Genomic DNA, 25,053 nt, shown 5'->3' with positions numbered 1-25,053 from the left:
TGAAATATATTGTGATGCTCGAATTCAGACATGCTCAAGTGTGTGTGTGTGATAGAGAGAAGGAGTTCAGATCGTTCTTGATTCATTTGACTCATCTTACAATTCTTACGCAAGTTTCAACCAAATGTTTACACCTCAGGCTGAATAAATACCTACCCACCGTACTGTCCTCTCAATAGTTCACCTTGCCACTAAGTGGATAAAAGGTTTTCTCTATACGGATACTGGAATTCACCCTGGACTGTGCACAGTCACATGGAGCTTAGTGTAGCAGCCACTGACTGGCTGAATATGGGATGTATAATTATCTCAGGCTGTTTGTGCCAAGCTAGGGAAGGTACCGTACTTTCCATGTCCTGCAGATGATCAGAGATAAGCGTGGCCGCCACACAGAGGAAGAAAGTCCTCTTTTTACACAGATACACAAATGAATAGTCTTTTCTATTTTCACTTGAACCCAAATAGTCATTTTTTGAGAATGTATGACACTTACAAAAATGTAGACATGTGTTAATGAGAGTTTGCACTAAAGATATTTCGCCACACATTTTTCTTTGGTCAAACTTTCTATGAGCTGCCTGTGATTAAATCCATTATGACTGCAATAGGAGTGGTTCTAGTTATAGAACAATGACAGGGGCTTACTAACTTATCATTAAAAATAATGTGGTTTAATCAACAATGAAAGAAGAAACACATTTTTAAAAAGATGAAAAAAGGCTTTATACAGGCACAGCATTATGCACAATTTAAATCACAACCTTAAAACATTTCAGTGCAAAAAAAAAAGAACTGAAAAAAATTGACATTTTGCTACAAATGTACTGGGTCCTGTGAGTCAGATAAATCAGTTTATGTCTATCTGCGCTCAGTGCAAAAGGGTCCTGAACAGACAGAATTCTGGGACAGTAATCATAGTGCAAGAGGGACACACCTGCACTTCCTCCACCAAGATGACACTGGTTGAAATGTATGGCTCTTGCTAAGGACATCTTGGGAATGTTGCGGATCAAAATTAAGTTATTGTATGTGTCTGGGAAAAATGTTATTTCTATCTATGGTCTGGTCTCTACTCATTAAGAAGTATGGACAGTATGGACTATGCTGTCACTCAATGGATTGATATCTAGAGTACATGGAACCATTGGCTGACTGTCTGAGAAGTTTCCATATCAGTTTCAGAAGGTGAAAATTCAGCTTTCAGTTGTTCTCTTGGAAAGCCTCTAGACTCGACTACACCCTTCTGAGATACACAACTTTGGAATTAGGTCTTTGGTTTCATTTGACAACACCAAAAAAGAAAATACAATTTTGGTACAAAGAAAAACATGACGGAATGATACGCTTCTCAATAAAAATTGGGTTTGCAGATAATTTCATCAACTAATACCTTACATTTCGTCTACATGGCGAATAAAAAATCTAAAAGGCAGATGATTGGCAATTAAAACCTCTAATGAGCTGTAAGTGCTATGTTATTTTAAAGATAGGCTTTTATCAGCACATTTTATACCGTTAACATTTAATTCCATGGATAACATTTATTGAACTGTGGGTGTGAAATTAATTTTCAAATCAAATACTGGCAGACTGACAAATATGAGGCAATGGAATCAAAAGGGTGGCCAAGGCAGTTGGACGGAACCACGCCTATACTGTACTATACAATAAGATCTAACCAGCAAAATTACAGTGTAATCAATCTTTGGCTCACACAAGAGGACACATACATTTCAAACCAACCCATGGTGCACAATGTGGTAGCATGTAACATTCAAAGTAACCCTACTTCAATTTTTGTTTATCCTTAAAGGCCCAATGCATCTGTTTTTATCTCAATATCAAATCATTTCTGGGTAACAATTAAGCAAGTGCCTTACTGTAATAGTTTTCCATTAAAACTGTAAAAAATAAACAAAAATAGCTCTTTAGCAAAAAACTATTTCTCTGGCAATAATTTTGTTAGGACTGGTGGAGTGGTCTGAGTATGTAATCTGAAAACTAACTGTTATTGGCAAAGAGGTTTGGAACTCTTTGTTATTGGTATATATTAACTTATACTGCCTCAAATTCCTTCCATCTTTTAAAGTGATAGTTTCATCAAAACACAGGAAAAACAGGATTTTGACTGCACTGGGCCTTAAAAAAACATTCATACTACCACAGATTAGAAATACAACAATTTTTTAAGAATTTGAATATAGATCCTTCAAGGTTGTTGGGTGGTTTTTATCCCTGTCTATCGATCTAAGTTCTCAAGCACTGCAAGTCATCCCATCCATTAAAACCTGTATTGAACCCATTGGCTCTCTCGGCCTGTTCCTCTGGATAATGTTAGCTCATGGCTCTCCATTGACAAAGCCCTGCTCCCCTGGTGCTCAGAGTTTGGTTCTCTCCCAGCAAAGCTTCTATGAGCATTTAATGACCTGGCAGCGCTGCACAGGACCTGGCCGGGCCAACATGAGTGTCAGCTGGGCTAAGAAAGCCCTGACAACAGCCCGTCCGAGGTAAATGCTAAATGATAACAGCAATTATGTTTGACATCTGAAAAGGGGCAGGGTTAAACAAGTGAGACAACAGTAAAATAAGTTGTTTCAAGAACTTACATTATTTGCCCTAATTCATGTACTTTAATTTAATTAAATATTATTATTTTAGGCATTGTATTTGCTATCAATGTTTTTAGCTGTTGTTGTTCTTACAATTATTACTAACATCCTTGCTATTGTACTGAATATGTTTGGAAAGAAAATACATTTAAAAAATGGTGCTTACAAATAATTTAAGATTTAATATTAAGATTTAAATGTCTGGGGTCAATGGAACCAGCCATGGAACTGGCTGCATCAAAATAGAATTGCAGATGATGTTTGGATGAGGAAAGGAAACAGTGAGAAGCCATGAGAACCAGGAGGAACAGACACAGCGCAGACTCGACACATCTGACCATGGGTAAACTCACAAACAAATTAAATACATAGGTGAAAAATAAATAGCTGCAAGAAAAAGAAAACAGCTTAGTAAAAAAGCGAGAAACTGTACAAGGCACATGTAACCTCCACAAAGCATTACCCACATGGCATTATCCCTGTGAGTGCTCTGCAACAGGACACTCCATCTTTGGTGGTTTGATTAGGCTCAGCTTTCCAAATCTGAGCAGGAAACATACAGTAGGTGCAAAATTCCAGTTGTTGTAGAATTCCCAAAGAAAGTATTCTCCAAAGCTGTACAAATTCCCTATTCCAACTTATCCTGGATCAGGGAATCTTGAGGCCATTCAAAGTTAAAAACCATCAAGACAAATTTGTATAGGTCCACATATGCAGGAGGATCCATTCTGAAAATGTAGCATTTTATATAATCACATATGTACAGGGTCTTTTGACAGAATTCTCCCAGGTGCTACAGTACGTGTCTGCTGGGTGCTGCAGGATTGGGATTGAGGCTTCTGTCTACCCATCATCTTCTCTGCAGGATGATCTGTAATAGTCGTCCAATCAGGAGCCCCATCCACAGAAGGAAGGCGGGCTCTTGGTGCATCTGCTGCAGGTTTGCCTGGGCAACTTGACCGTTTCTGCCAGCAAGGCGCTGTGGAGTACACAGCGAAAAGAGCCCTGTTACATACACATACTCCTGTATATATAACCACTAAACATATACACAAACATACAGGATAAAGCATTCAACATTATTGCCATAACACATGGCGTAAGAGTGCCATTCACCTGACAACCATAATGACCCGTGCTGTGTGTGGAACGCAGACAGCTGAGGTTTGCTGATAATACTGGCTATGGACATGGCTGAATTCAACTGTGGTCAGTGTGCCAGTCCTTTCATGAGGGGTAAATTCTCGTCATCACACACATGCAGCCCTACAAACACAGGAATCAGGCCAACACAACTCGTTCCTGACATCCTGGTCCACTTCAACCCAAACCCTTGGTGCCTCTCCAGGTGTTAGGACCAGTGGGTTCACTCCACACTCAGACAAGAGGCCCAGACAAATACATATAATGTTCTTACATGTGTTTGTGCTCCTGTGATACAGTACCATGATGTGTTTGTGCTCCTGTGATACAGTACCTTGATGTGTTTGTGCTCCTGTGATACAGTACCATGATGTGTTTGTATACGAATGAGTTTGGTAATTATGTGTACACAGCATTGAATTATAGAAGCACAATTGAGCATTAAAGTCTGGAACCAACAGGACCCTGAACAGCTTCAACCCCCATGCCACAAAGCTGCTAATTAACCAAATAGCTACACCGACTATCTGCATTGACCCTTTTTGCACTAACTCTTTTGACTCATCACGTATGCTGCTGCCACTGCTTATTATCTATCCTGTTACCTAGTCACTTTACCCCTACCTATATGTACATATCTACCTCAATTAACTCGTACCCCTGCACATCGACTCGGTACTGTTACCTCATGTCTATAGCCAAGTTATCATTACTCATTGTGCATTTATTCCTCGTATTATTATCTTTCAATTATTTGTATATTTTTCTCTCTGCATTGTTGTGAAGGGCCCATAAGTAAGTATTTCACTGTTAGTCTACACCTGTTGTTTACCAAGCATGTGACAAATAAAATGTGATTTTATTTAAATGAGCAACCACGTTAACTGTATTTACCGTCTCAATTGAGGGTTAATGTTCTGCTCTTCTGATCTTTGTGTCAACATTGCTATGTTGGTCAGAGGCCCTGCAAACAACCACACTAGTCCTACAGCCTTGGGCTGAAGAGAACCCTAACATACCAGGTTTACGACATGAGTCATATCTCTTAATGAGCACTACAATGCAGCAGCAGTGTCATAAAGGCCATTCTATTAGGGCAGCTACTTCAGCTCCAATGGAAAGGGCACTTCATGAACTAAACACAAATAGGGACATTTTTACTGTGAGGTGAATGGAGATTAGGGAAGAGATTGAGCCATTCTATTAGGTCTTCAGTGGTGCACTTGGACATGGCCAGGTCATGGTATCCTAATAATGAGGGATGGATGGACTACTTCTCTCACAGACAATTACCTCTGCAGACTTGGCATAGTGGAGGTGAAAACAGGTGGCTGTCTTGGCCAGGCCGGCACTTTGGCCTAAGGCCACTAGTTTGGCAGGGCTTTTGCGATAAGCGCTGAGCATTTCCCCTGTGGCCCTTTGGCAGAGGGGACGGAGGAAGCGTGATTCATTTTACAAGTATAAAATGAAGAGAAAAAAATTATACTTTTCCCTTAGTGCTTCGAGGTGAAAAAAACAACTGTTTCTTACAGGAACTGTGCTGAAGTATGACTTGGGCATCGCTCCATTAGTGAATCACTGCAAGTGTGTGGATTCAGAGCAGCTTGGCAGGTAACCATACAGTGCAGACATTGTAAACCAGCCCTGTGCCTCAGGTATTCTGCTCTCAACAAAAGGATTTTAGGAACAAATGCAAGAGGACTATCATTGCTTGGTTTTACGCTAAATGAGTCGTGCCAAGAACCACAGAAACCTGGAGTGACTGTGAATAGTGTCTGAGGAAACAGGTGATGAGGAAGTAAACTTAAATTGAGGTGCATTAACTCCTCTGTGAGATAGACTTAGAGCAGGACTGGCAACCTTGTAAAACCCCATTCTCATTCAGGCCAAACATGATGAGTTCATTAGAGAATTGACAGATCGAAGGTTTGGCTAGATGTAAATTATGGTTCTGAAAGCCTTAACAATAACTTAAAACAAGCTGTTGAAAGGTTGTTTGATTAGAACATATCCTCATTCGAAGTTTAGGACCATTTAACAATGTGTGAAACAAATACTATATGTTCCTATGGTAAAGAGATTTTAATGGAATGAGATGGAAAGAGGAATGACTTATATACTTACTGTAAGCTCTACAAATGAAACACATGCTGCCATTCCAGGCAGTGGTTTCAACACAGTGTAAACACATAGACTTGTATCCTGAGATTTGGCCATTGAGGCTGAGGGTAAAACCTCTCTGGTGTGTATTATAGTATCATGACTACATGTTGCATTTTGTATGGCATTTTATAGTACACACAGTATGTACACACAGTATGTAATAATGAATGATCCCTTTAATAATATGTTATTAGCTGGGGGGGGGGGGGGGGGGGGGTACAGTAGAAAACATATTCCAATATTACTTTCAAAGACGTTCAGCTATTTCACACATAGCTGAAATGGAGTTAGTGTGTATTGTACTTGTTAGTTTCCTTAAAAACTGGGATCAATTTCTCTTTCCCTTTAAGAATTATGTTTTTGTTTCATTAAAAGTTGGATCAATTTCTCTTTCCCTTTAAGAATAATGTGAATACCCAAATTCACGAAATACACACACTGAACGTTTTACACCCATAACCAGCAAATTGGTACAATGTTGCAAACAATGAACACTTAAACCATGTCTCAAGTATAATGGATCAGGGCGTGAGTATTCAGCTGTTTCTGTGCCCAAAATGTGTTGTGGCATGCCGGCATCACACACAGACTGACTAATCTCTCTCTGACAATTGATCTGGGGTGAGAGAACGCAGAGTACAGCGCCACATGCAAGCAAAACCAAGAAGCCATGACTTACAAGACCAGAAGAACACTGAAAAACTATTAGACCAAATTGGGAGAGCAGACAGAATTTGGAATAGACAACATGAAATTAAAGTGACTCGTTATTACGTTCGCAGATGTCTGCCTGCAATTGCTGCCTGAGGAAAAAACAAAGTTGTCACTGAAACATTCAATGCTACTCAGCTTGTGCTTTTATTTGATCAAAACAAGGTATTACACAGCTGCTTAAAATAGTTTCCAAACAGACAAACTTCTCTCTCCCTCTTTCTACAAGAGAAAGACTGCTGGTCCTAAGCCAAAATAACCTTGCATCACATATAAGATGGGGTGTCACCACTTTCTAAGGAAAATTACTGAGTAACAAACCCCATTTAAAAACAGAATAGAAACTCAACAAAGAAGTCAGCTGCCATGTAAATGCTCAGATAATTTGGGTGGCAAACTGCAGACATTAGTTCTCTTAGAATACAACATGTTTCTGTGGCCAGACATCTGCTTTGCATTAGCAGGGTGCTTGTCCTTTTGTTTCACTCTACTATCTGCCATATCTACCACTGGAGAGACGTCTCACCAGACCTGGGCTCAAATAGTACTTGGATTTCTTTCAAATACTTTAGCTGCACTTTATTTAGCAGGCTTGGTGCAATGGAACCAATGGAATAGTCCCAAAAATGCAAACCCTGCACATCTAAATAAAGGTGAAATAAAAAATCTGTCAGTCTGGGAAGGTTCAGTTAAACGCTCAAAGTATCAGAGGAGTGCCCTGAATTAAAAGCCTCCTTTTTCAGTCCACAGGACAGAGCACCTTCACATGCAAAGTTAACTTCACAGCATTGCCACCACTAAACACACACACAAGCAACACAGAACCAGATGAACAGAGTATGGAGACACCCAAACCCACAACACACTCAAAGACTTAACAGCGGACCAACTCCACTTAGAAGTTCTTTCCAGTGCCTCTCACAAAGCATGACAACCGCTGGAGCCCTGGGTTCAAACTGACTCTGGGAGAAAGAGCAGGTCCGGAGAGCCAGGCCGGGGATGGACTGAGTGGGTCTCCACGGCGCTGGGTGAATGAGGCCTGTAAAGGCGGACCTGTGGATAATTAGAGACCACAGTGGACTCTCTGAGAGCCTTAACCACAGGGTAGGAATAATGAAGCGGAGCAGTCACGTAGCCCTGCCATGCTGCAACACAACCACTCACTCACTAACCATCTGCCCAGTCACTATAACCTGACCCTTCCTCCTCGGAGCTCTCTAACCCCAAAACTTGATCTTGATTGCGCACTCAGACAGCTAGAGTATTTTCCATAATGGCTATTAGGCAGAGAAGGAGGTGTGTGTGTGTGTGTGTGTGTGTGTGTGTGTGTGTGTGTGTGTGTGTGTGTGTGTGTGTGTGTGTGTGTGTGTGTGTGTGTGTGTGTGTGTGTGTGTAATGTAATAGGTCACTGGTCAGTTGGCGCCAACCCACTGTCTGGGTTGGCGCCCCCCCTTGGTTTGTGCCGTGGTGGAGATCTTTGTGGGCTATACTCAGCCTTGTCTCAGGATGGTAAGTTGGTGGTTGAAGATATCCCTCTAGTGGTGTGAGGGCTGTGCTTTGGCAAAGTGGGTGGGGTTATATCCTGCCTGTTTGGCCCGGGGTATCATCGGATGGGGCCACAGTGTCTCCTGACCCCTCCTGTCTCAGCCTCCAGGATTTATGCTGCAGTAGTTTATGTGTCGGGGGGCTAGGGTCAGTCTGTTATATCTGGAGTATTTCTCCTGTCTTATCCGGTGTCCTGTGTAAATTTAAGTATGCTCTCTCTAATTCTCTCTTTCTCTCTCTCTCTCGGAGGACCTGAGCCCTAGGACCATGCCTCAGGACTACCTGGCATGATGACTCCTTGCTGTCCCCAGTCCACCTTTTCCGTGCTGCTGCTCCAGTTTCAACTGTTCTGCCTGCGGCTATGGAACCCTGACCTGTTCACCGGACGTGCTACCTGTCCCAGACCTGCTGTTTTCAACTCTCTAGAGACAGCAGGAGCGGTAGAGATACTCTCAATGATTGGCTACGAAAAGCCAACTGACATTTACTCCTGAGGTGCTGACATGTTCCACCCTCGACAACTACTGTGATTATTATTATTTGACCATGCTGGTCATTTATGAACATTTGAACATCTTGGCCATGTTCTGTTATAATCTCCACCCGGCACAGCCAGAAGAGGACTGGCCACCCCTCATAGCCTGGTTCCTCTCTAGGTTTCTTCCTAGGTTTTGGCCTTTCTAGGGAGTTTTTCCTAGCCACCGTGCTTCTACACCTACATTGCTTGCTGTTTGGGGTTTTAGGCTGGGTTTCTGTACAGCACTTTGAGATATCAGCTGATGTACGAAGGGCTATATAAATACATTTGATTTGATTTGGCCAGTTGCGTGGGTGGCCAGAGGCCATAGAGACAATCCGAAGTGAGGACTGGGAAGTCTGACAAATGACACAGGTCTGCAGATCAGCGAACATACTGCGCAGGAGTTTTTTTAATTCACCTTAGGTGACACCTGAAAACACACAAACGCTTTGTTTACAAGGAAATAACTCACTAGCCAGGAGATACTACCTCTGATCCAGATACAAGCATTATGACAGTTAATGGCAGTTGAAAACATATAAATAAAGCCAGATGAAACACCTGAATTTGTCAGTAACACACAATGTAATAACCTGTATATAGAGTGCCTTCGGAAAATATTCAGACCCCTTGACTTTTCCATATTTTGTACGTTACAGCCGTATTCCAAAATGGATTAAATAAATAAAAATCCTCAGCAATCTACACACAATACCCCATAACAACAAAGTGAAAACAGGTTTTTAGAAAATAAACTGAAATACCTTATTTACATAAGTATTCAGACCCTAAATTGAGGTCAGGTGCATCCTGTTTCCATTGATCATCCTTGATATGTCTCTACAACTTGATTGGAGCCCACCTGTGGTAAATTCAATTGATTGGACATGATTTGGAAAGGCACACACCTGTCTATATAAGGTCCCACAGTTGACAGTGCATGTTAGAGCAAAAAACCAAGCCATGAGGTCGAAGGAATTGTCCGTAGAGCTCCGTGACAGGATTGTGTCAAGGCACAGATCTGGGGAAGGGTACCAAAAAGATTCTGCAGCATTGAAGGTCACCAAGAACACAGTGGCCTCCATCAATCTTAAATTGAAGAAGTTTGGAACCACAAAGACTCTTCCTAGAGCTGGCCACCCGGCCAAACTGAGCAATCAGGGGAGAAGGGCCTTGGTCAGGGAGGTGGCCAAGAACTCAATGGTCACTCTGACAGAGCTCTAGAGTTCCTCTATGGAGATGGGAGAACCTTCCAGAAGGACAACCATCTCTGCAGCACTCCACCAATCAGGCCTTTATGGTCGAGTGGCCAAAAGCCACCTAAAAGACTCTCCGACCATGGGAAACAAGATTCTCCGGTCTGGGGAAACCAAGATCGAACTCTTGGCATGAATGCCAAGCGTCACGTCAGGAGGAAACCTGGCACCACCATTCCTACGGTGAAAAATGGGGGTGGCAGCATCATGCTGTGGGGATGTTTTTCAGAGGCAGGTACTGGGAGACTTGTCAGGATTGAGGCAAAGATGAATGGAGCAAAGTACAGAGAGATCGTTATGACAACCTACTCCAGAGCACTCAGTACCTCAGACTGGGGCGAAGGTTCACCTTCCAACAGGACAACGACCCTAAGCACACAGCCAAGGCAATGCAGGAGTGGCTTCAGGACAAGTCTTTGAATGTCCTTGAGTGGCCCAGCCAGAGCCCAGACCTGAACCCAATCGAAGATCTCTGAAGACCTGAAAATAGTTGTGCAGCAACGCTCCCCATCCATCCTGACAGAGCTTGAGAGGATCTGCAGAGAACAATGGGAGAAAACTCCCCAAATAAAGGTGTGCCAAGCTTGTAGCGTCATACCTAAGAAGACTTGAGGCTATAATCGCTGCCAAAGGTGCTTCAACAAAGTACTGAGTAAAGGGTCTGAATACTTATGTAAATGTGATATTTTAGTTTTAGATTTTTCATAAATTTGCTACAATTTCTAAAAACCTGTTTTTGCTTTGTCATTATGGGGTATTGTGTGTAGATGGAAAAAAACTATTGAATCACTCATCAATTTTAGAATAAGGCTGTAACCTAACAAAATGTGGAAAAAGTCAATGTCTGAATACTTTGCGAAGGCAGTGCAGTTATTTAATATACATTTGAGACAGATAGGAGACATACAGTATGTGACCCGTTTCAGGAAACTAGGCCTATGCCGCGGGTCACTACTTCACAGGAGAGCTATTTGAACGTACAAAAAATGTATTTAATCAAAATGCGTTTTTTGGCAGAAATACCTTCTCGAGCATGTGAACTTTCAAGTGTCTTAATATCAAACTTGTATGCCATCTGTAAATATGTATAAAATTGTTAAATTACGAGCATAGTTGGTTTAGCCACAGAAAAAGTCAGCAACCTTCCCGCTAGCCATGATTGGCTGAGATAATGAGTGGGCTGGACATGCCTAGAGATGAATTTGGATTGGTCTGCCATATAGAGGGCTTCTGTCTATTTGAGCTGGTCAGTATGTGTAGGTAATCCTGTCTAACGCTGCTTTAAAAAAAATATATTGCGTAGTAAAACTGCATTAGCAGAATTCGAGTATGATAGCTAAGGTGATGGAGAAAACACCTGTCTCCGGATTACATCTTCAAACTAAGGGCAACCATGGCATCCGTGACATCTATGATGTCTACGGGTAAGATAGTCTAGCTAGCTACATTTTCAGATATAACATACTTCTAATTTTGACATAAAGAATTTTAATTTCAAGTTAAAGTGTACTGTTAGCTAACAATGAACCTGGTTGGTTAGCTACCTGCAGATTCATGCAGGTTAGTAACGTCATGAGTTGGGATTATGGTTTATTGTTTAGCAAGCTAGCTAGCTACATGTCTTAACAAAATACTCCACTATGTAAGTATACATTTCAATAGAATGTCATTGCAAGAACTGTTGATAGATGCAACGTTATCTGGTAAATTCGCTCTGGCTATCTACTCCGATTTCAGACCACAGTTAAGATAGTCTAGCGGGCCACATTTTCAGATATTACACATTTCTAATTTTGACATAGTGTTTTCATTTCAAGTTAAAGTGTACTGTTAGCTAGCTAGCTAACGTTACGTGTATGATCTTATTATTCATACCTCAGAATATTTTTGGGGGCTAGTTATAACCTAATGTTAGCTAGCTAACATTGAACCTGGTTGGTTAGTTACCTGCAGATTCATGCAGGGTAGTAACGTCATGAGTTGGGATTATGGTTCATTGTTTAGTTAGCTAGCTAGCTACATGTCTTAACAAAAGACTCCACTATGCAAGTAACCATTTCGAATGCGTTCATAAATTCAGTCTGGCCATCTACACTCTTGTCTGAGTGTGCCAGAGCGCAGAATAACTGATGAATTACCAAATGCTCAAAACCCATTGAATATTGCCGGTGTCAGTAAACATCTGCAAAAAAGCGGAATTAAATCGTTGCCAGCAGCACAGTTACAGTCACCAACGCTCTGGATAACATGAAAACAGCCTAACCAGCTCTGCTAGGGCGAGTACAATGGTCAGAGTTTGGGTGGGGGCTAAAGCTTAAGAGGGTGTGAACGATGCTGAATGGGTGTAGAAAAAGAAGAGCTCTCCAGTAGATAACAAAATATTCTAACACCATTTTCTCTAAAGTGAGGTTTCAAGTTCATCAACTTTCAAAGCAGAATTACTTTCCCATTGTACCTCAAATGCAGTGTATGAAATACCATTTTGTAGCTCTGTGTCTCTGCTTTTATCCAATGTAAAAAACACAATTTCAAATTTTGCTACATAAGACCGAATCAAGGCGGTCGGTCACATATGAGACAGCTCTAGATTCTAGACAGAGACAGTCTTGCAGAATTCCTCACTCTGATGTCAACCAAACACCTGAGACCAAAACACGGAACATAGAACACAACATGTTCTGCTTTTTATTGGGCTCATTGTTCTCAAAATACATACACCTCCCTCTAGCCAATACAGTACCACACACACACAAACAAGCCCTGTTCTGTTCTACAATGTGTGTTAAGTCTGAATCACAGCCTCATTTGTTGAAAGGTGTATAAATATTTATTTCTACTCAGACATTGAGGCCATTAGTAACACAACATTTACCTCACGGCAATTCCTCACACACTCATTTGAAAGAAAAGTATGTGTCTCCAGTGAATCTTTTTGGTTATACAGACAAACTGTCCGCCTTTATGGGTACCAGGCAGTGACCCTTGGGGATGGTGATGAAGAAAACACATCATAACATTCTTCAGATGCAAGATACACAATGTCCACGACAAGAAAATCCCGGTGTTATGAGCTGGCAAGAAAAACTTATTTAATTTCAGCCAATTCAAGTCTGCTCAGATGGAGAGTGACAAGAAAGGAATATGGGAGAAAACTCTCCATAGAGTGTAAACAAAATATTTTCTCCAAAAATGAACACAACAAGCCTTGAGTATTAGTGTTCAAGTGTAAGAGTTACAAAATGAACCAGGAAAACTATAACCCGGGGTAAGATGAATCACCAACTCACAGATATTGTTTAAGGTACAAAAACATGACATTATACTGTAGATGAACAGCTGGCTGATTAATCGCCATGCCCACATACAAGCTACTGTACAATGTTGCAATAGCAGGTGCACAGATTTCCCTTTATCTTGCCTTCTGCACTATGCACCACAATTTCAATGTGGCTATTGGATCTGTCCTGTATCTATTATAAATAATGTTATAAAACCAGAGAGCCCTCGGTACATAAGAAATTACAGCACAGAACGCGTCTATGCTAGGTCAAGGTCACAAAGAAAGTATGGAAGCGTGAAATAATTTAGAATGGCACATGTTGAGCTGAGCACCTTATCAGCTCCATTTGATACAGTGCCGTCCTTGATATGGTTTGTAAATAAGGTGATGCAACCTCCAGAAATGTGCTGTGCAAGTAGCAAGAGAAGAAGAAAAACATATGGCAGCAGCTCTGAGAGAACACTTAAATTATTGACACTATCTAATGGGAAGATTAACTTTCCCCTGCCCTGCAGTGACACCTGTGATTATCAAGACCCTGATATAATAATTGTTGCAGTGCCTATGTAGCATATTTGTACCCCCTGGATATTGAAGCTACCCATTCCCTGAAGAGGGTCCTTTAATTAAATGCTAACACCCCCAAAATGATGCATCTTCTGGATATAAGGGGCATTATCATCCTCATCATCACTTATATGTGGCTCCTCCAACCCTGTATGTGTATATACAGTAGTAGGTTACAAGACTCAGTGCTGGTGTGGTGTACCTACTCACCCCATGTATGAAGAGGTCGTTAAACTCATCTCCAATGCGCTGAAGCTCCTGACCGATCAGTGTCTCTGGCCACATGTCCCCTGCAGTTGGCGGTGGCCGTGGTCTATAGGGGTGGAGGGGGTTGGGCCACGCGTCTGGAGGACAAAGAGCAAATGGCTGTCAGAACTCATTAGAACACAATCTAGTAACAAAGACCAAGCTACAGCATTACTAAGAAAAGGCCAGTATGACACTTTGCAGACATGCCAAGTGGTTCCTATAGTGTGGTTAAGTTGTCAATATGAATGTGTTCTGATCTCTTTCTATGACTCACAGGTGTCATGAAACATATGTGTAATATTTCTCATATCCCTCACGGGCCCTGTAATATCAGTGGAACCATATGTTAATGTGGAAACACTTTAGTTACTTTACTGCAAGTGGCCTGGTATAATGTTGTTAAATCACTGTCATAAAAGAGACATAACAATAACACAGCACAGTGACAATTCATGACATGCATCATGCATCACCACAACATTTCCCAAGATAAGTGTAGGACTGGTATTATGAAATGTGGCATTCTGTTATATTATGACAACCTTATGACTGAGTTATAAAGGATATTTGTTAAGAATCCTCAAGTAAAGTGGTCAAAATCAAAATGCCATTTAAGTCACCAAAGGCATTATGCCCTGAGAAGATATAAAACCACAGCTGTGGTGTTCTACATGTGCGCTAGGATCACTCATATCTAATAGTCAGAAAATAATTCCTCCACAGCATCTGTCTCCCTCAGGCAAGAACAGACATACGGTAGAACTAAAACTGGAGAACATTTGTTATTCTCCACAAACATACTATTCAGACTTTATCTAAATAAAATTGATTTGAGTTGGAGCCAGTTCACTGACTTCCAAGATCAGAGATAGAACAGTTGTTGTTCTCTACCCCATTAAGAGTAGCCTCTGGGATTAGAGATGTGGTGAAACACTACAGATAGAGATTTATCTGTCCTTATATCAGCCGGCTCCTAAGGAGAATGAACAGAGATGAATCCCTGTCTGCTGTTGACAAAAGACACAGAGGTCTATTTTGACTGGCCTATACTCAAACTCGCTACATGTTGCCTTTGCAACACTGAGCGCAAATAAAAGGACACAAGTGAATCAGGCTGCTCAATCACATCTATTATGCACTGTGCCTGTTTGTCCCTGTGTATTTCCTTTAGCTTGTCTTCTATGGCCACTAGCTTTGTCAGGGAATGTTATTGAGGTTGAGTGTAAATCTGTGTGCACGCACAGGTGCCTTTAACACACATATGCACGCGCATGTTTTTCTATGACGTGCACACACACACACCCTGTCTGAGCCCAGGTGGATCCTTGGTGGCTTATGACACAACTCAGTAAACAGAGGGCAGATACTGTTCTTTAGAAACTTCCTGCTGAGGTTGAATCCAACTGTTGGCTCATGGTCACGTAATTCTGTTGGCTGGACAGATGCAGATATGGTAAAGACTATGATACTGAAGTAAATATAACAATAGACATTACAAACCGCCCAAGGAACAATAGCATGCAATAAACCAAGACACATCTGTGCGTAATAGTCCCCCCCCCCCCCCCCCCCCCCCCCCCCAAAAAAAACCCAATGGTCCTTAATATGTTGGAATAGACAGAGAATGTCGTCAACTGGTGTGGGCTAAGAGTTCAAAACAAAGTGACAACGAATGACACAGGGGCGTGGCACATATCATTATTTGCGCGTCAAGGATTTATCATATACGCCATGCCATGCAGCTGCCCAGCGCGGGCTGGATAGTGAGTAACAACATTTATTTGTGCGACACAAGCAAGGGTGTGCCTTACCATAATCTCGATTGGTCTCCTGTGCTTGAGACATGCGCTGCAGTGCGTGAGTCATGACTTGGCTAGATGGGCTCGGAGTCTGTGTCGACTTATCTTTCAATAGCGGGGAGCTTGGAATAGAATCGCTGTCGAACGAAAAATATCCACTGGATGACCTGGACATTGTTCTGAACAACGGCGACCTCGACTGGTAACCAAGCAGACTATTCGGCATCATTATTCCTCCCCGTGACTGCTGCTCCCCTTCGCTGAACTGGGGGTTGTCAGTCGGTTCGGCACCGGAGGCTGCTCCGCCACCGGGATTCAATTCTCCGTATTTCCCTCTCTCAATTAGGATGGTCGAGCCATTGGACTGATTTTGTTGTCTGTAGGATAGATCAAGTATCAGAGTTAGGCTATTTTTATTATTTTGTCGGTGCAATGTCATTATTTGTTGGAGATTTGCTATTGTGGACTCAAAGTCTAAACAGTCATACTTTATAGAATGTGTAGGCTAATAAAACAGAGCGCGCATGACTAAATATCCCGCCCGGTCGAGTCAAGTTGTTGACTCGGCTGTTACTTCTTCCTCTGCACATAGGCCTATATCCATTATTTGTTTGGACATAAGTGCTGATTCCAGCATTTTTAGCAGGGGGAAACAGTTGGCATGAAGTTACGAGCCGTAGTAACTGCGTCACAACCCCATCTCCAAGCCAAGTTAACTTCTTCTATCTGAAATGAAAGTTGTGAATATCATATTGTGCATCCCCAAGACAAATGTAGTTATAGTCATGTTTTCGAAATTAATCTGATCGTTACTTGGGAAAATGTATTGCATACTCGAATTGGTTCCAAATTACGCATGGAGGATCTCTTGCGCATGAAGGATCGCAGGCAGCATACACTCTTTCTCTATTAGGCCTATAGTCTACCTGTCGGCTTTATAATACTATAATACTTCATAATACTTTCAGTAGCCTATTATATCATAAATACTTACTCATATCAAATAAATTCAGAGTTAAATCGAAAGCCATATTTAAGAGACAACGAAAACGCAGTCAAACCGACGAACAATATAGTCACGCAGTTTGTTGCTTGAGTGTCGGCAGACTCCGCACACATTCTACCAACATGTGTTGAAAGCAGACCTGATTGGATTAACGCCTCTGTGACTGACGGGCGAAAAAACGGCATTCAAAATCATAGGCTAGCGGCCAACTGGTCCCTTATCGCCACCCACAGGTTGCAGTAGTAGCCTATCTCTTTTTACTTTGTCTTGAAATTGGAAACACAATTCGGCCCCTCGCCTTCACTGAATCACCCGAGAACAGGAGCCCCATTGTCGTGCAACTTCAACAGGTAGCACATTAACTGCTGGATAGACTGAGAAGAGCGAAGATAGGTTAATGTTGAAAATAAAAGGACACAAAACAATCAAGTGCCTGCTTTTCTCTCATTCCTATCCCCAAAAAACTGCCCTATAGGCATATTATAGACAACATCGCATTGGGACCAACAGGGCTACATACACAACATAGACTAAATCCAGGCAGTCGTGGGGAAAAAACGCCTATATATATATGTGGTATTTTTATTATATTCAATACCAATCCCACTAGGCACAGACTTCAATTCAACGTATATTCCACGTTGGTTCACTGTCATGTCATTGAAATGATGTGGAAATAACGTTGTTCCAACCAGTGTGTGCCCAGTGAGAATGCGTAGGCTAGTGTTTCAAGCTTTTCTATGATGGAAATAATGGGCTACTAAAGATAATCAGGAACGACGGACATCTGTTAAAACATAATTCTCCCACGCTAAACCGTTGTGCAGACACCGGAGGGACTTAATCAAAACAAGAACTTTCTCCAATTAATGTTACATCGCGCGCGTCGTGAGCTGAATACAACACTTTTGTTTCATTACGTAAACACATGAATAGCCTATTTGATATGGTAGCCTACAAATAAATGCATTTAGACCAGACAGCATAATGATCTAAAAACGAGTAATTAGGCCTATGGGGCTATGTTGGGTAGTGAAGTCCAAAGTTGGGAGAGCGGCGGTGCGATTTTCTGTTATATTGTTTATTCTTAGTCTTCTGAAATTATAGCTATCAAAAACATCACAGCATGCTATTTCCTTATGTTTATTTTGCACTCACCTGGACGAATAGGACATGTCCTAAACCCCTTCAGTAGCGCGACATAACAGTTGTTAATAACGGTAAAATATCTGAATATCCGCTTTTGAACTTCTTACATACGCGTAAAACGCAAAAGTTTAGAGCCCAATGCCTTTTTAATCAGAAAACTACGATGTCAACATCGAAAGAATAGTGGTTTTGTAAAAACAGATCCCCTACAAAATATACGTTGCTTGAAGGAGGGGAAAAGCGTTCGACTCTTTTGTCTCCGGTGTGGATATCTCAGCTCAGCTGAGAATACTTCCTTGCTGTAGCAGTTCACTCGCGATTGATATAAAAAGTTGAAGCGTCTGGTCTGACTCGAGAGTGGGATGACGCCTGTATGCCATCCTCCGCCTCTGACCCGCCTACTCTTTCTCTGGGTGGGATCTAAGCCTCGTTTCAAAGCATCCCTTCAAGTGTCCAGATAAACCTCTCTCTCCCCCCTCTCTCTTTAGGCGAACCGTTTACAATACTGACATCAGCCTACCAAATTCAGAGGGGCAACTTCAGCTATCCAATACCTAGCAACATTTCAGTTGTGTCAGAGAAATTATGAGGATATTTTTCTATTAAAATAACAACCTCCAGTAGCTGATAATACATTTCAGTTAAACATTGTTTTATAGATTATCTAATTTAAGAAGAATTGGCTTTTTCTAGAGTAATTTAGTACACATATTTGAGCCCCTAAAATAGTTATTGCATTGGTTCATCACGCTTTTGCCCACACATTCTCAGTTAGAAGAAAGGCTATATCAAAAGACAGTGTTAAAAAGTCAGCTGCACCTTCTCACAATCATCCATGTGTTGATCATTTGCACAATATAACACTATTATATAAATGGTTCGCAACCAATTAAAACACAGCATGGCATTTATCTTTGTGAATAATGTATGAGCAGACAACTTTAACTTCTCCTTGGTTCAACTGTTGACTGCAAGTCTATCACACAATTATAAAGGGAAAACATGAACGAAACAAGATACACTATATAGTACATTTATTAAGGGCATTGATAATTGATTGTCAGATTATGACAAAGATACAGTACACAACGGATTTCACTGTCATGGAAAAGTTTACGTTTCTATGCAAGATTAAACAATGTTTGTTTATTAAGAGTCGATCAACATTATAGGCCTACATGTAATGCAGACATCTGATCAGTGAATTGAGGGATATAAAGTACTACATTTCCCACATGTATTCTGTCACAAACCATTTTCTATGACTTTGCTCATATTAATAAAATATATTCTAAACATATCTTGTGTGTTTACAATTTTTGTATCTCGCTGAATCAAAAAGCTGCCATAATGGCCTATTCGGTCTTGATGAGAGAAAGTGGCTGGCAGAGAGATTCACAGTAAAAGTGTCCACCCCCACTGGGCAGAGACGTCAATTCAATGTCTATTCCACGTTGGTTCAACGTAATGTTAGTGAAATTACGTGTAAGCCTCTTTGATTCAACCAGTGTGTGCCCAGTGGGTCTCTGTATATACTGGGGATTGTATTTGTTGGGTGATTGCACATAGCTCACTGGTCCACTTTGTGAAGCTACCTCATGCTGTTAGCAGTGCAGTCCATGTGTCTACTGAGACATACGGCTTCCATACACCTATGGTCTGGTGCACTGTCTCAGGCCAAGGCTAGGTCTCAGCTCATGAGGGAAACTAGTAACAAATGTTACATTACATTAGTCTTAAGACTTGTTGTTAAAATGTAGTTCTGTTCCACTACTATCATGAATACATTTAATTTCAGAGCTTTTTTTGTACAAACAAAATTAGCATATTCATTAAGCAACACTGAGTGTAGACAACAACTGGGCCTGTAGTCTGCAAACCTGGTACAGATTAGGCAAAATACCATGGGCTCTGTTCTAATATCCACACTACGCGACTTAGAATGCATGCCCAATATGTTGCATTATTCTTAGTGGTATGCTAGTATGGACATTGGAACATAGCTCATGGCTTTTCACTGAGAACTATGTGATGAGTCAAGCAGTGAGCTGGTGTGAGCTAATACTCTGAGATCGGCCCCAGCATACTGCACAGTGGGGCTCACAAAATGGAGGCTCTGATGGGGTACTCTGGTGGGGAATAGAAGGCCCACTCTGCCCGAGGGTTGGCCACCCCAGCAATGGGGACCTAGATGCAATGGGGACCTGGGGCTTCCGAGTGGCGTAGCGACGGTCTAAGGCACTGCATCTCAGTGCTAGAGGCGTCACTACAGACACTCTGGTTCGAATCCAGGCTGTATCACAACTGGCTGTGATTGGGAGTCCCATAGGGTGGCGCACAATTGGCCCAGTTTTGTCTGAGTTTGGCTGGTGTAGGCCGTCATTGTAAATACGAGTTTGTTCTTAACTGACTTGCCAAGTTAAATGAAGGTTAAATAAAAAATGTATTAAAAAAAGATGCAGCAGGAGGGAACATTGAAGTCAGACACAATTTTCAGGGCCTCATAACCTTCACTGATCTACACAGCTGCAACAGCTGGAGGACAAACACAACAGGAGTTAGAGACATAACATTTGCATAAATCAATGAAATCAATGAATGAGAATGTGAGAAAATGGTAATGGAGATACTGGTATGAATAGCCTTGTAAGTGAGTCAATGGCTGATTTTTAGTTTTTTTATAACGGAGGTTATGTCTTGAAATGTTTAACATTGTAGGACAGGGTATAGAAAAAGATAGCATTAATCTGATCTGATTTGTGATGACCTTCAAGTCAAAGTTCTGTACAATCTTCTAATTTTCACAACAGTCCCCAGCAAGAGAATGATTCAGCATCTTGAGTAAACAGCATTGGCCATCATGAATAGGCGGTACATTCAGATACAGACAACTCTGGGCAGACAGATGGCAGGTGTTTTATTGCACTGAGGATCTACAGTAAGTGTTCCAGGAGCAGCAGACAAAGTCCAGACTGACTTAAAACTTCTACTTGCACACAATCCCGGATCCGGGAGCACCCCCATCAGTAAAAAAGCTGACTAGCATAGCCTAGCATAGCGTCACAAGTAAATACTAGCATCTAAATATCATTAAATCACAAGTCCAAGACACCAGATGAAAGATACACATCTTGTGAATCCAGCCATCATTTCTGATTTTTAAAATGTTTTACAGGGAAGACACAATATGTAAATCTATTAGCTAACCACGATAGCAAAAGACACAACTTTTTTTTCCCACCATTTTTTTCCTGCATAGGTAGCTATCACAATTTCGACCAAATAAAGATATAAATAGTCACTAACCAAGAAACAACTTCATCAGATGACAGTCTGATAACATATTTATTGTATAGCATATGTTTTGTTAGAAAAATGTGCATATTTCAGGTATAAATCATAGTTTACCATTGCAGCCACCACCACAACTCTCACCAAAGCAACTAGAATAACTACAGAGACCAACGTGAATTACCTAAATACTCATCATAAAACATTTATGAAAAATACACAGCGTACAGCAAATGAAAGACAAAGATCTTGTGAATCCAGCCAATATTTCAGATTTTTTAAGTGTTTGACAGCGAAAACACAATATAGCATTATATTAGCTTACTACAATAGCCAACCACACAACAGCATTGATTCAAGCCAACAATAGCGATAACGAATAAACCAGCAAAAGATATTAATTTTTTCACTAACCTTCTCAAACTTCTTCAGATGACAGTCCTATAACATCATATTACACAATACATATAGAGTTTGTTCGAAAATGTGCATATTTAGCGGCACAAATCGTGGTTATACAATGAGAATAGTAGCCAAGCTGCCAACAATATGTCGGGAGAAATCTTGGGAGAGGCACCTAATCTAATCAGTAACTAATCATAAACTTGACAAAAAAATACAGGTTGGACAGCAAATGAAAGATACATTAGTTCTTAATGCAACCGCTGTGTTAGATTTTTAAAATTAACGTTACTACGACATACAGCGTGCGTTAAAGCGAGACCGCACCGAAATTAATGGCGGAATATGAGTTTTACATTTTTCAACAGAACAACGAATTAACATCATAAATAGTTCTTACTTTTTGATGAGCTCCCATCAGAATCTTGGGCAAGTTGTCCTTTGTCCAAAATAATCGTTGCTCGGTTGTAGATTGTCGCCTTCAACTTTGGAATTAGCAGTAAACATTAGCCATGTGGCCCAGACGTGCCCAACTCACTAGAACGCAGCACAAAGAAATATCCGAAGATCGCAATATACTGATATAAACTGATATAACTCGGTTTAAAATAACAACATTATGATGTCTTTAACACCTATATCAAATAAAATCAGAGCCGGATATATCTAAGGGCTATAACGGGAGCTTTCTAGAACGCCATCCTGAGGTCTGTCTTGCGTCATGGCGAATGAAGGAAAGAGTGGACCCCACGTTCCCAGTCTATTTATATGGCCTCAGATCTGCCTAGCAACTCCATTCCAATTCTCACTATTTGCTGACATCCAGGGGAAGGCGTATGCAGTGCATCTCAACCAATAGAAGACATGCAAATTAATAAACTGACCTCAGAACAGCCTGGCTGATTTCAGATTTCTCACTTGCTGACAGGAAGATTGCTCCAACTCGAGTTCTGTTTTACTCACAGATATAATTCAAACGGTTTTAGAAACTAGAGAGTGTTTTCTATCCAATAGTAATAATAATATGCATATTGTACGAGCAAGAATTGAGTACGAGGCAGTTTAATTTGGGAACGACATTTTTACAAAGTGCAAACAGCACCCCCTATTGAGAAAAGGTTTTAAGGAGCCACAGTGGCAAGAAAAAGGTCATAAAATAATAAATAAATAAATTGGTCATAAAATTTGATCTGATCTTCATCCAAGTCACAACAATAGGCAAACATAGTGTGCTTAAACTAATAACACAGAAATTATTGTATTTTTCTTGTCTATATTGAATACATAATTTAAAAATTCACAGTGTAGGTTGGAAAAAGTATGTGAACCCCTAGGCTAATGACTCCTCCAAAAGCTAATTGGAGTCAGGAGTCAGCTAACCTGGAGTCCAATCAATGAGACGAGATTGGAGATGTTGGTTAGAGCTACCTTGCCCTATAAAAAACACTCACAAAATTTGGGCTTGCTATTCACAAGAAGCATTGCCTGATGTGAACCATGCCTCGAACAAAAGAGATCTCAGAAGACATAAGATTAAGAATTGTTGACTTGCATAAAGCTGGAAAGGGTTACAAAAGTATCTCTAAAAGCCTTGATGTTCATCAGTCCACGGTAAGACAAATTGTCTATAACTTGAGAAAGTTCAGCACTGTTGCTACTTTCCCTAGGAGTGGCCATCCTGCAAAGATGACTGCAAGAGCACAGTGCAGAATGCTCAATGAGGTTAAGAAGAATCCTAGAGTGTCAGCTAAAGACATACAGAAATCTATGGAACGTGCTAACATCTCTTGACGAGTCTACGATACGTAAAACACTAAACAAGAATGATGTTCATGGGAGGACACCACGGAAGAAGCCACTGCTGTCTAAAAAAAACATGGCTGCAAGTCTGAAGTTTGCAAAAGGGCACCTGGATGTTCCACAGTGCTACTGGTAAAATATTCTGTGGACAGATTAAACAACAGTTGAGTTATTTGGAAGGAACACACAACACTATGTGTGGAGGGAAAAAGGCACAGCACACCAATATCAAAACTTCATCCCAACTGTAAAGTATGGTGGAGGGAGCATCATGGTTTGGAGCTGCTTTGCTGCCTCAGGGCCTGGACACCTTGCTATCATTGACGGAAAAATGAATTCCCAAGTTTATCAAGACATTTTGCAGGAGAATGTTAGGCTATCTGTCCGCCAATTGAAGTTCAACAGAAGTTGGGTGACGCAACAGGACAACGACCCAAAACGCAGAAGTAAATCAACAACAGAATGGCTTCAACAGAAGAAAATACGCCTTCTGGAGTGGCCCAGCCAGAGTCCTTACCTCAACCCAATTGAGATGCTGTGGCATGACCTCAAGAAAGCAGTTCACACCAGACATCGTAAGAATACTGCTGAACTGAAACGGTTTTGTAAAGAGTAATGGTCCAAATTTCCTCCTGACCGTTGTGCAGGTCTGATCCGCAACTACAGAAAACGTTTAGTTGAGGTTATTGTTGCCAAAGTAGGGTCAACCAGTTATTGAATCCAGTGGTTCACTGTGAATGTTTACACGGTGCGTTCAATAAAGACATAACTTAATTGTTTGTGTTTTATTAGTTCAAGCAGACTGTTTGTCTATTGTTGTGACCTAGATGAAGATCAGATCAAATTTTATAACCAATTTATGCAGAAATCCATCTATTTCCAAAGGGTTCACATACTTTTTCTTGCCACTGTATATACCAGAGCCCATTATCCAGTGGTGTAAAGTACTTAAGTAATGTTTTTGGGTATCTTTACTGTACTATGTATATTTTTGACTACTTTTACATCACTACATTCCTAAAGAAAATAATGTACTTTTTACTCCATACATTTTCCCTGACACCTAAAAGTACTCGTTATATTTTGAATGCTTAGCAGGACTGGAAAATGGTCCAATTCGAACACTTCTCAAGAGAACATCCCTGGTCATCCATACTGCCTCTGATATGGCAGACTCACTAAATACAAATGCTTCTTTAGTAAATTATGTCTGAGTGTTGGAGTGTGCACCTAGCTATCCGTAAATAAAACAAGAAAATTGTGCTGCCTGGTTTGCTTAATTTAAGAAATTTTAAATGATTTGTACTTTTACTTTTGATACTTAAGTATATTTTAGCAACTATATTTACTTCTGATACTGAAGTATATTTAAAACCAAATACTTTTAGACTTTTACTCAAGTATTTTACTGGGTGACTTTTACTTCAGTCATTTTCTGTTCATGTATCTTAGCTTTCACTCAAGTATGAGATTTGAGTACATTTTCCACCACTGCCATTATCTTTATAGGGCTCAGACTGGAATCAGATTGAACTGCCTAAGAACGAAGTGTATTTGCAAGTT

The 25,053-nt window shown here is 40.9% G+C and overlaps 1 protein-coding gene across 1 annotated transcript; it reads right to left on the bottom strand.

Annotated features, from left to right (window-relative positions):
- Positions 1–698: 698 nt before the first annotated feature.
- On the bottom strand, positions 699–18,346 carry LOC120046607 (bcl-2-like protein 11). The gene is made up of 4 exons (XM_038991978.1): positions 18,007–18,346; positions 15,855–16,219; positions 14,005–14,138; positions 699–3,588 (listed from the first exon to the last, which is right to left on the bottom strand). Exons 1-4 carry the CDS (start codon positions 18,021–18,023, stop codon positions 3,460–3,462), a joined length of 645 nt encoding a protein of 214 aa, XP_038847906.1. The 5' UTR covers positions 18,024–18,346; the 3' UTR covers positions 699–3,459.
- Between the last annotated feature and the right edge of the window lie 6,707 nt (positions 18,347–25,053).

This window comes from Salvelinus namaycush, chromosome 4, assembly GCF_016432855.1.
Source record: "Salvelinus namaycush isolate Seneca chromosome 4, SaNama_1.0, whole genome shotgun sequence".
Taxonomy (NCBI): Eukaryota; Metazoa; Chordata; class Actinopteri; order Salmoniformes; family Salmonidae; genus Salvelinus; species Salvelinus namaycush.
The sequence above is the reverse complement of the archived record's forward strand: the minus strand, read 5'-3'. Positions and strand labels throughout refer to the sequence as shown.